The following is a 13,193-nucleotide window of genomic DNA, read 5'->3' as shown; positions in this document are numbered from 1 at the left end:
ATCATAAATTATTCGTATTATATTATATATATATATATATATCACACAAAATTGTATATATATATATATCACACAAAATTGTGGAGGAGGTTGAATGGTTTTTTAAAGGTGGCCATTTTCCAAAGCCTTTAGGGATGATTTTCTAGAAGCAATCACTTGATATGGGAAGCCAAAAGTAAATGGGAATTATTAAGCGTTTTGATCAAAGCATAGATGAGAATGAATAGATCATCAAAGTGTTTACTTTAGAAGATTTCTTGGTGCTCTTTCAAATCATGGTGGCTATGTATGAGGACGAGATCTCAAGTGGATGAGACTTGAGACAACAATTCTCAATGCATATTCATTTTATGTTAAAATAATGTATTTATTAAAATGCGAAATTATAAATGGAAATTAAATTTTTTTCTCCCGTCTCTTCAAATGGAAAGAAAGTATAAATGGGCCGGGTTCCACGGTTCGGATCGAACTGTCACTTTTGAGTTTGGATTTTAGCCCGCTCTAGATACCTTGTCTGTTGTTCGTTCTCCACTTCACTTCGATTATACTTTGCTTCCTCTCCGTACCAAGTATACAAATGGCGCTGCCTCCCTTTCACTTCGCACACTTGGATTCTCTGTTATGACTCTTTTTCCTCTTTAACCTAATTTTCTACTGTTCTTCATATTACTATTCTTCTCTCGACTTTCCATTTCTCTTCCTCCAAACAAACAATTTTATACTTAAGTTGATGGAAGAATGAAGCGCGCTTTCGACGAAATCTCCGACGACGAGTGGGAGAACCACTCTTTCAAGCCGTCGCGCGTCCTTAAAACGTCAACGTCTAATAGACATAGGCATAAATCCGCTCAACCGCCTCCTCCTATAGAATCATTCGTTTTTAAAAAGCCTGTAGATACTCTCAATTCCGACAGCAGCAGTAGCAGCAGTGGTGATTGCCGAGAAATTACTCCGCCTTTCAATTTGGAGGAAGAAGATGGGAATTTGGAAGATGATGACGTTGTAAAGGATGATTGTGAGGAGGTGGCGAGGCCGGCTCCGGCGAATCGTGGCCGTCGATTTGTAGTTGATGATGATGATGAGGAGGAGGAGGAGGATGAGGAGGATGAGGAGAGGAAGGAGGTCGAGAGTGAAAGGGATTTTGCCGAGGTGTATGATATAGAGTCGAGCGGCGACGACGACTACGACGGCGAGGAGGAGGAGGAGGACTTGAAGTTGGAAGAGGATGATGTGGTGGGAAAGGCTTTGCAAAAGTGCGCTAAAATATCGGCGGAGCTGAAAAGAGAGCTGTATGGCTCTGGAGTCACCTCGTGTGAGCGGTACGCCGAGGTGGAAGCTTCTTCAGTGAGGATTGTGACTCAGGTACCTGTTTGTTATTAGTGGTTCTTCTGTCTGTTTTGCTGCTGAGAATATTGCGGTAGAAACAGGAATTGCAATTTTGTGGTTTGGCAATCAAGTTTAATTACTGTTTATGAATTTGTTGTGCGCTGTCAATCTTTATTTTTTATGTTACTATTGAACCATTGTATCCTCTTTATTATGCTAACAAGAAAATAAATTACTGAACTTACTTGTTAAAGCTCACTTTGAGAATGCTTAGTGTTTGAGCGTTTCTTCACTGTCTGCTTAATTAATGTGCTTGTTGTGAAGTAGTTAAAGATTTTCTGCAATCATTGGGATGAGGAAGTTTTAATTGTATTTTGGTGAATCTATGAATTGAAACTTGCTCTCTGGTGGATAAGTTACTGCAAATTTGAGAGTTTTCAGTATTTTAAAGAATTGTTGATTTGTTGTTTTCAAGATTAGGTCAATTAATAGCTACCTAACTGTATGATGAATGCAAATATCCACAAATGAATAGTGACACGTCCTAGATGCTTTTATTTTTATTAGGTAGTGATGATTTCTCTTCAATAAGCTGACTGAAAGTGTGTTTGTGCATGTCTTGTTACATGCCTACACATGCATGGCTGTGTAAGTGGGCATATAGATGTATGCGCGTGCACATGCGTGGCTTTGCTTATCCTATGATCCCACATGGTAAAAAGGCCTGTGACTTACAAGTGTCATTCCTTTTCCTGTCTAATTTTCTCTTTAGCCTACATTACATATTTTCTTTCTTGGTTCTAGTCTTGAATGGCAATCTGTTCTGTGCAGAGTGATATTTCTGCAGCATGTGCTGTGGTGGATTCAGATTTTCAGCCTGTACTCAAGCCATATCAGCTGGTTGGTGTGAACTTTCTTCTTCTGCTGTATCGAAAGGGCATTGGAGGAGGTAGTTTTACTATTCTTTGTCATCTTGCTGTGATGTCAGAAACTCTAAGCCTGTTTATAGAGTTTTTGCAACTTAATTGCATAAGGATGTAGAAATCCAGTTCAATTCTAATTAGAATCTTAAACAAACTTAACTAGGAAATTGTAATAAACCTAAGAATAATGGAGTCTCTAAATAATAAACTGTAAATTTCCTAATTCTACAATGACTATAGTTCCTAAACTTCCCATAACATCCACTTTATGGAACACTGAAAAAATAATGAATTATTAGTTTATCATGCCTATGAAAGGCCAAAATAGGAGGTAAAAAATTGGTCTTGACTGCACCTCACATTCTGGTCCAGTAAGGAATATGCTCGGGGCATGTTTCCTGGCTCTTGCAACAAGCCCTATGCTTGTTTTTTCCCACCCTCAAGAATAGCTCCGTATCACATTCACTCCCTTGAAAATACTCGACCTTGGTTAGAAGTCTTCCATATCATTTCCGCCACTTGGTATAAACTCATTCTTGGACTTTGAGGTGTTGAAAAATCAAAAGCTTTACTGGACTAGAACACCTGACTGTCTTGTTGTCATTGCCAAGACAGGGGAGTTGAGAAGAATTGAAGTGAGCATCTTCACATTTTCTTTTGGTTCCACAAAAATACATGGACAAACAAAATCAATAGGAAATTAGGGAGTTAGATGATTTTCATTCTCCAATACTGGCTCCATAGATTATCCTTTTGTTTTCTTCAATTTCCATTGATTCTTTCAAGGCTTGATATCCTTTGTTAAAAGACACATTTCTCAAAATTTTCATCTTCCACCTTGTAAAAAGAAATATGAGAAAATGATTTTTGTTCAGATTCTTCAAACTTAGGCTCCTCCATTTCAAGTTTCGATGTTGTATCTGGTATTCCTAAGATCCTTTTGTTCTTCACTTTCTCATTTCACAACCAATAAGGGCTTTGGTTAGATCTTCTGTTGACAACTTCGTTTCTGCTAGAATAAAATTTTCTCATATTTTAGAGGCAGAAATTTTCGTTGCAACAAATATTTCATCATGTATTGCATGTAAAGTTGCCTTTTTCCCTTCTTGCTTTCTTCTAGAATGCAGTTGTTTTCCCTATGCGGAAGCACCACTTTCTATCAACAAGTCACTGATTTGACTCTTTTATTGGTGGTATGTCCATATGGTCGAAGAATCTATCAAATTTACAATCCAATCTAAGAATTCTTCTATGTTGAGATTCCCATAGAAATTAGGAGTATCAATTTCCAATTGATAAGCATCAGTCTCATGTTCATTGTACCCATATGCACCTCTTCTTCTATATCTTTCATCACCTGGATGCCTATAGCACTTATTTGGTTCATAGTCATCTTCATACGATTCTCCATCCGACGAGCAAGAAAAGGTCTACTGATACAGTCACCAGAAATTGCACCATCCCTCGGACTTCTATTATCATTCTATCTCTGTTTCCTCGATTCCTAAGGCATTATGATGGTCCACAATTTCCTCAAGACATTGCTCCATGTGCCGAAATTTGAGGTCATCCATTGCACTTGATGTAATTTCATGAATTTCATTATACCTCTTCCTTCTAATGCCGTCCCCCTTTTGTCTAGTATTTCATAGGAATAAACCATACACAAATATAAACAGTAGAGAATGGATACTTTTTTCTTTTTGGTTATTAAAACAAATAAAAGTGCTCTAAACATTGGAATGTGCTGTCTCTTTGTTCAAGGGCCCTAGGCTTTGGCTTCCCAATCACCATCATGGAAATCATTGCCTTCACTACAATTGCCATCTAATTGTGATACTACATGATACTGCATAAAGTTGAAACACACAACATACACGAAGTGTTGAGAGAAAACTAACTTTGATGAATTGTATTAACTGAAGATTAAAACTAAAATACATGGGTTTTATGTAGACATTGGACTCCTAAACGATTTAGGAAAATAAATCCTAACTGAAATACAAAGTCTAGTTGCACCCGTACCTAGTTAAAATTAAGAAGAAACAAATCTTAACTTAAAATCCTAAATATAATAGGAAACTATCCAACCTCTACATGGAATGGGAAGCTAAAGTAAAGCCTAGTTGAATAGGAGGACATTAAAATTGACTAGGAAGTCAAATAGATCTTCTTGCATAGGAGGTCAGAGAAGGTCTGGACTGCCCTTCATGTTCTGGTCCACTAAAGAACACACCTTGGACTTGTCTCTTGGCTCTAGAACATGCCATCTGTGTTTCTTTCCTGCCTTAATAATTGGTCTGCATCTGTAACAATGGTTATAACAGCCCCTGGGAAGAGTTCCCACTGCAGAATTGCTTGGCCCTCTGAAAACAGAGAATTTGAAAGACTTCACAGATGCCCCCTACTGATTATCCTCCTCTTCTCTTTATACCATTTCTGCTTCCTTTGCCAGGTTGCCTCAGCATGTTTCTGTCCTCCACAATTTCCTCCAACAGCCCATCCATTCTGTTAAGTCCTTCAAAAATTCTCTTTGCTAAACTCCACCTCATTATTTTTAAAACATTTTCCAATTATGAAGGAAAAAGATGCCAAGGGGTTGGTTCATAGAGATTTGACATCCGAAGTCTTATATGCAGTATAAGAGGCTGACCTTTTTAATAATCAATTTATACGATTATAATGCTGCAAATACATTGAAAGACCACTGATGAGTAATGACTTGTATTTGCATCATGCAGCTATATTGGCAGATGAAATGGGCCTTGGGAAGACTATTCAGGTATACGGGATCCATTGTTTCTCTTCATCATTTATTAAATGGTTAATCTTTGAGGAGTTTCAGAATGTAATGGTTTTCTTGTGTGACAGGCAGTTACATATTTAATGTTGTTGAAACACTTGAACAATGACCCTGGTCCACATTTAATTGTATGTCCTGCCTCTTTATTGGAAAATTGGGAAAGAGAACTTAAAAAGTGGTGTCCATCATTTTCTGTACTCCAGTATCATGGGGCTACTCGAGCTGCCTACTCAAAAGAGTTGAGCTCTTTGTCCAAAGCCGGGTTGCCACCTCCATTTAATGTGCTTCTTGTTTGTTACTCGCTCTTTGAAAGGCACAGGTGTGCTTATTTTAAAACAGATCATTTATATATATATATATATATATACACTGGTTTCATTTTGAGCCTGTTTCTTACTATTGATAATTTGGTCATACAGTGTCCAGCAGAAGGATGACCGTAAAATTCTAAAACGGTGGCAATGGAGCTGTGTTCTCATGGATGAGGCACATGCTTTGAAGGATAAGAACAGCTATAGGTGGAAAAACCTGATGTCAGTTGCAAGAAATGCAAACCAGCGTTTGATGCTAACAGGGACACCCCTACAGAATGATTTGCATGTACTTTGCATTGCCTCTCTTTTTTCATCCTGTTTTAATCTTTAAATGCCTGTTATGGAATCTTTAAGCTACATGCTTGAAAGAGGAATTTGCAGCCTTCTGTTACTAGCTTATGACAGTGATCTTTGATATGCAAAAAAGGTTGTCAACTCTTCAAAGCGAAAATAGGATGTCAAAATGTGAAATTGCCTCTTATTATTTATACATTCTGGGACTAGTTTTACACCTTGAGTCTGACTTGTGATGCATGGAAGATTTTCTTTTTTGCTTGACGACATGTAGAGTTTATCTAATAGGTGCCTTTGTTACAACAAAAAGGTTTATCTAGTTTACTTAGTTACTTCCTCAGTTGGTTCTATTACTCAATATGACCAGCAAAATTATGTATAAAGTATGTAATTATGTCTGGGATCTTGTGGCCTATAAGGTTCAGTTCAGTTCAGTTAGGTGAGTGGGAAGAATGTGTCTTTTCTGGTCAGGAAGTTGATTACTAATTTTCACACTTGCCTTTCTAGTGCCTCTTTTCTTGTCTTTATTTGTGCAGGATTCTAGTTGGGATGATAAAATATCCTTTAGTCTTGGACAGGGGAGAACAAGAGGGGTTATCTAGTTAGATCTCTATCTTAGTCCTGAATCTGACGTGTATTTTTTGGCATTTTTCATGTCCCCAAAATAGGTGCACCATTCGTGGTGGACATTTCCCTCAGAAGTATATTTATATTAGCATAAATTAATTTTAAATGTGAGTAGATGGTAGTCTGCAGAACAGAAGCGATGTTACATTTTTACTCATGTGAGCACTTAGAACTTAGAAGTTTGCTATTCAAGCATAATAGCTTATATTTCTGCCTTTACTTTTAGCGTGTTGTAAGTTGGATATGGTCCTTGCTTTTCTTCTTGGGAAGGGTTGTGAAAGGTGCTTCCTCTTTTGTAGCTTCTATTAAAATCAAATTATGATTTTGGTGAGCCATTTTTCTTGGTTTTCAAAGGGGCAGCCATTTGGGGACACTTCCTTCTGTCTTGATTGCTTCCTGGAATAATTTGATTTTTATTTTCCTTTCTTTATTTGGTAGGTTGAGCTTCCTCTCCTCCTCCTTGACTTTCCCTTTTTATGGCAATATAGTGCATGTTCTTAAATTTGGTGAGAACTTCTGAATTGTTTATTGAAAGTCCATCCTGCATGCTGCTAAAATTGTTCTGGTATCAGCTTTCCTTGCTCTTGGAGCTATCTGAATTGTTCTAATGTTCATATCTGAGCCAGTAGTAATATCAGAATGTACGTCTAGTTAACTTTGGTGGTCAATCATTGCAGGAGTTGTGGTCCTTGTTGGAGTTTATGATGCCTGATCTTTTTGCGACTGAGGATGTAGATGTAGATTTGAAAAAGCTACTAAATGCAGAAGATAGAGATTTAATTGGTCGTATGAAGTCTATCTTGGGACCATTCATCTTGAGGCGTTTAAAATCTGATGTAATGCAACAACTTGTTCCAAAGAGACAGCGGGTATGCTTGCTTACTCATAAGTTTTGACTAATATCTTGCATTTTCTAATTTACTTTCTTTTGAGAATTCACTATGAAAATTCTTCTCTTTCATTATTATAGCCTATGAGAATTAAATATATATTATTTTTCTAGGTTGAATATGTTTTCATGGAAAAGCATCAAGAAGATGCTTATAAAGAAGCTATAGAGGAATATCGTGCAGCTTCACGTGCTCGTATTGCAAAGCTTTCAGATGTTGACTTGAATGCTACTTTTCGAATTCTTCCTCAACGGCAGATATCAAATTACTTTGTTCAGTTTCGCAAGGTGCTAATCTGCTCTTATTACTTTTTAAGTTAATCTATATTCTATTCCCTTTTCTGTTTTTCTCATACATGTTATACTTTTTCTTTTATTGCTTACTGAATTTTCATGCTCATTTCAGATAGCAAACCATCCATTACTAGTGAGGAGAATTTATACTGATGATGATGTTGTTCGTTTTGCCAAGAAGTTGCATCCAATTGGTGCTTTTGGCTTTGAGTGTACGTTGGACAGAGTTATTGAAGAACTAAAGACCTACAATGACTTTTCCATTCACCGGGTAACCTTTTTCTCTCCTAATTTTTGGAGTGGTCTGTCTTACTATAAAAAAATGAAAAAAGTAAAATTTTCATGTTAAACAAGTGAACTCAATTTTTTTTTTTTAAATATATATCTTCCATTCCTCCAGCTCCGGTAGGATATATGTCCAGGCGACCTCTATTATAGTGCACATGAAACAAGTTATTCTATGCTTGAATTGAATTGACTTTTAGCAGCTCCAATACACTAGCGCATAAAGGGTACATGGGGTAGCCAGGGTAGTTGGGAGGGGATACCAGACATGAGAACTTCTATAATTAATGGTTTTGGTAAAGAAGCACTCTCCTTTTTCAAAACTTGGATTCATTACCACAAGTGGTTGAGACTCAAGAGTCTCAACCATAACTTAGGTGGATGCTGAATGCCTGACCTTTTAAGTTTTTCAAGTGCTGGATGAAATCCTTTTGGCAGAAAAAGATATTGTTGCTTGGCAGAAAAATAAACAATAAAAAATTCCAGCTGTTTCATCGATAATTACTGTAAACGGCCAACCAAAGTGCACTAGTGCTGGATCTCCTATGTATGCAAATATCTTGATCCACAAACATCTGCTGGATCATACCTTTCTCAAGCTTATGGTAGTATAAAATGATTATCTTTAGCAATTACTTAATTGTTTATTTTTCTTATTAGAAGTTGGTTTTCTGTATAAAGCATACATTATTTAAAATTAGGTCTAATTGAGTTAAAAGTTACTTTGCGCAATTATGTGGAAGAAGTAGACATGATAAAGTTAGGCTATGTTAATCAAATATGTAACATAATCACGAATACATTGCAAATTTGATTATTCTGTTTGGTAATACAAAAAAAATTATGGGATGCAATGATAATTACATAGTGTAGTCAATTACACTTTAAATAATGTAATGCTCATTACATATGCAAGTGGATGTAATACAATTCGTTGTTTTTATTTTTTTCATTTATTGTTAATTATGTCTACCACCACCACTAACCTCACCACTACCCCTTGTCAACAGCACCCCATCTTGACACCACCACCACCACCACCACAAGTAGCTAGCTACAACTGCCGTCACCACCACTACTAGGACCTAGTTACTGCCACCACCAATCATCACAATAGGTATCACTAATTATTACTTCTATAAATGAACTTAATATTGAAAAAAAACATTCATTATATTACATTACTTATATTTTATTTTGCAACCAAACATAGTAGTGTGAGGACAATTGCATTTATATTATACTACATCATTCCTTACATTATATGATTGATTACAATACATTGTATTATGTCATACCAAACATGACTTAGTGTAGTCAGTCTATTCATCATTGGCTGCTTCTTGATAGATATTAATTTGCATAAAATCTTATCTAAGTACGCCCTTAATAATCAAGTCATGCATAATATATGTAATTATTATTTCATGTCAATCAAGCCAGTGCCATTTAGCATGACCTTACCATGAGAGGATGAGTGATGAAAAAGAAAAAAAAATGTGCATCTATTTGCTTACATCAAAGCAAAAAAAAAATCTATGCTAAATCTTGAAAGTCTAGCATCCAACCTAACTGTGGAACTTTGTACCAGCTACTTCTCAACAATTATGATCTTTTAAAGCCACAGTAGTTAATTACAAGTTAATTAATCTTTGTGGTGGTGTTTCGTATATGGTCCTAAACTAATAATTTTTTTATGTGAAATGGTTGCTACATAAAATACCCTTGCATTCCATGCATGCATCATCAATATTCTATAAACGATCAGTTTTCAATGGAGAAAGCTCCATTTTGGCTTGTTGGTAGGAAGCCAAAAAGCTGCATTTTAAAGCGCCATTTTATGTTGAAAAATACTAAAAAGTCGTTTAGTTGTTTAGAGTTCTTATGATTAAACATGCCAAATTTAATTTTAGACCAACTTTTAGTACCAACTAGTATATTTAAGGAGGTGTTTTCTCTCAAAACAGCTCCAATAACAATGCCAAATTAATATATAAGTCAGATATTCATTGACAGACAAAAGGTTGTTACTTGTTAGAGTTTGTACCAAGGTTTATTGCAATTTCACTCTGGTAAGTAAAGCATTTTTTTTGGGAACTTACAATTTTTTTTTTAGAAAAAGGATGAGTACTGGTGTTTTGATTATAAACAAGTCCTATAGTTTGAAATTATCTTGGTTGTAGTTTCACTTTACTGAAGCAAGTGGTTGGATAATTGAAAATGTTGCTGAATTTCTTGGGTATTACTTGGCAATTATCATAAATTGCTGTTTCTTCTCTGAGTTTCCAAGTTATCTTTTCATCTGCAGAATTGTGTGTCTAATTACAAATATGACATATTTTCCAAATTCCAACAACCTCTTGCAGCTTTTGTATCAATATGGTGTTAAAGATGCTAAGGGAATCCTTTCAGATAAGCATGTCATGCTTTCAGCAAAATGTCGAGTATGGATTGATTAATTTCACCTGATTTTTAATTGAAATTTTCTGAGTTAAAATTTATAAAGCACAGATATACTGCCCGCACTATAGGTTAATGTTTTCTTTGTCAATGATTCAGGCTCTAGGTGAACTTCTTCCTGCACTGAGAAAAGATGGACACAGGGTTCTGATTTTTAGCCAGTGGACCTCAATGTTAGACATCTTAGAATGGACATTGGATGTAATTGGATTAAAATATAGAAGACTTGATGGGAGGTACCTTATCTACTTGTCTCGCGCATATTATTTGACATCTCGGAAGCATGCAATAAATTATGATCTGTATCTCGCATGCTAATATGCTTGTTAATTGTGGTGGATCTTTATATTAGAATTTCAATGTTGATTGCTGTAGTGCTGATGAATGGATGTAATTATCAAAAACTTGCTTCACAAGCTATGGTATGTCCTATGCGATTTTATCCTAATACTAAAGGAGCTCTTCAAGCGTTCTATTTGTGGGTGCTGTAGTGCAGTATTAGGCTTGCTGTTTCTTGGTTGTGACCTTGCAGGTTTAGAAGGCCCAGAACAGTCGCTTCATGCTAAAGGCATAAGAATATCTGAATAGAATCCTACTGATAGTATGGAGTGTGTGTATATATATATATATATATATATCCTTTCCTTTATTTGCTTTTTAAAGTTCCGTTGGCTTCCTAGTTTGTCCTCTGGCGCTCATTCATGAATTTTGTCAAGCACTCTATATGATGTGCAAGTTAACACTAGTTGAATGTTTGACACATCGTTGTGGAGTGAAGGTGGCAATTATACTTCCCCTGATTGGTACATATTCACCTTGATGTGATGCTATCCGTACTGTTTACTTGTGGGCCAGCATGTATAATACGAGTTCAACCTGAAGTAAGCTTTGAATCTAGGTCAGGAATTAGAGTCTGACCTGAAAATTATCTTCCTCTTTTCGAAAAGAGGCAAATGGAATAAATGTATGTGAGGGTGGGTGGTGAGTGATGCTGTTATTTTCCCCATCTGAAGCAGGGCTGGCCCCAAGGTTCCCACTCCTTGAGGAAAAAAAATGAAAAAGATAACAGGCTGGCAGATTAAACAACCAATAGAAACGTTTTTATTTTCTGATGCATTCCAAAAATGCTTGTAGTATCTCCCTCTCTCAATATGAACTCGCACAAGTTCATTTGCATGGGAGAGTATAACTTAATTGGATTACTTTTTAAAATGCATCCTATTTCCATGACTGCATGAATAACTTGGGATTAAAAACATCCATACTATCATGGCTTCAAATGTGATTTGAGTCTCTAACTACCCTCCCTGGTGCAGTGCTTTCTTCTCTCCACCCCACCCCCCTTTTTCTTCTTCATTTGCTTGTGGGCAGTTTCCTTGTATAATTTTGGCAAGATAGTCCTCATTGTATTTTTTGGCTTGGCTAGTTTTCCAGTATCCAACTTTAGTATTCTGGATTAATCTCCAGAGTTTAGTTCAGTTTCCTCATCCATCTTATTATTAAGCCGTTCTTTATTTTCTGAAATATATACCTAGTGTTAATTGGATTAACTTGATTGTGCACGCCTCTTGGGATGACAGTACACAGGTGACAGACAGACAAACCATAGTTGATGATTTCAACAATGACACTTCTATATTTGCGTGCTTGCTGTCCACTAGAGCTGGAGGACAGGGTTTGAACTTGACTGGAGCTGATACTGTTGTTATCCATGATATGGATTTCAACCCACAGATTGATCGGCAGGCAGAAGATCGATGTCATCGGATTGGCCAAACAAAACCTGTCACAATATACAGGTACGTCATCTCTCATCCTGCAGGCAAAAAAAAATAACGAATAAAAAGGAGGAAAAATTATGGAAACATAATCACAACAATTCCTTCTCTCATTGTCCCATTTACAAAAAAGAAAGTTTAAAACGTCAGCAAACTCTATTTTATGTGCATGGATTTTAGCATGGTGGCCACCTTTTGCAGGTTAGTGACTAAAGGTACAGTTGATGAGAATGTTTATGAGATAGCAAAACGAAAGCTTATTTTGGATGCTGCTGTTCTTGAGACGGGGGTGGAGGTGGATAATGAGGGCGACACATCTGAAAAGACAATGGGACAGATACTATCATCACTTTTGATGGGCTAAGAACGTCAACTCTATCTGATAGCAACTCATCAAAGCCTCTTTCTCCCTTTTAATTTGTCCTTCCCTTTATTTTTGTAATATCCTTTGTTGTATTAGTTAGATCATAGGTGTATTCTAGGGAAAGGGAAAAGGCGAGGGGAGGGAACAAAGAGACGAGAAGCGAAGAAAGAAAGAAAATCATTTATGATTGATAGTGCTTTCCCACAAAGGTGTAATAGCCCTTCAATTCATAGCGGTGAAAGTGATATATCAATAATACTTGATTTCATTGAAGATAACCGCCTTGTTTATTTATATTATGGAAAATAATATTTTTATTTTTAAGAAAATTTTAACTTTTTATTTTTTACTAAATAAAAATATTAATAGAATATATTTATCTTTTAATTTAAAATGTATTTGTTTTATTAAATAAGTATTTTCTTAAATAATTATTCAATATAGGTTGTTATTTTTCATTTGAAAAAGTTGGGAGTACGACTTCTAATATGAAGAAAAATCATAGAGAATAATTTAAATAATAAGATTAGCTCTAACACGTATTTTTCGGAAGAATTATCACAGTTTTGCACTAAGTGCCTAAGTTTCTTTAGGATGTTAGGGATTACATTCTTGGGACGATGTGGAAGGAGCAAGTTGCATACATTGAGCATTTCAAACTTGGTGGTTCATAGTCGAATTCACGCTAAATTCTTAGAAGGTACAGAATCGTTTTCCCAGTTTGCTCGGAAACAGTCGAAACTGTGTTGAATTGCTTTGCTGACAATGAAAAAAAGCGGAATACAAGGTTGGCGACGGCAATGCCCATTACGAACCTGAAGAAGGAAGGAGAAAGA

At 36.1% G+C, this 13,193-nt stretch overlaps 1 protein-coding gene across 2 annotated transcripts; it reads left to right on the top strand.

The window, feature by feature from the left end:
• Positions 1–512: 512 nt before the first annotated feature.
• Positions 513–12,686, top strand: LOC110601583 (protein CHROMATIN REMODELING 19). 2 transcript variants are annotated; one of them, XM_043951064.1, is made up of 12 exons: positions 513–1,362; positions 2,158–2,275; positions 4,991–5,031; positions 5,256–5,371; positions 5,472–5,652; positions 6,965–7,156; positions 7,291–7,464; positions 7,583–7,741; positions 10,122–10,199; positions 10,315–10,451; positions 11,796–12,014; positions 12,195–12,686. In XM_043951064.1, the coding sequence occupies exons 1-12, from the start codon at positions 739–741 to the stop codon at positions 12,355–12,357; spliced, it is 2,202 nt and encodes a 733-aa protein (XP_043806999.1). In that variant the 5' UTR covers positions 513–738; the 3' UTR covers positions 12,358–12,686. The 2 variants fall into 2 exon arrangements, with proteins under 2 accessions (XP_043806999.1, XP_021594455.1); XM_021738763.2 differs by having other exon boundaries at positions 5,121–5,371.
• Positions 12,687–13,193: the final 507 nt, after the last annotated feature.

This window comes from Manihot esculenta, chromosome 15, assembly GCF_001659605.2.
Source record: "Manihot esculenta cultivar AM560-2 chromosome 15, M.esculenta_v8, whole genome shotgun sequence".
NCBI lineage: Eukaryota > Viridiplantae > Streptophyta > Magnoliopsida > Malpighiales > Euphorbiaceae > Manihot > Manihot esculenta.
The sequence above is the reverse complement of the archived record's forward strand: the minus strand, read 5'-3'. Positions and strand labels throughout refer to the sequence as shown.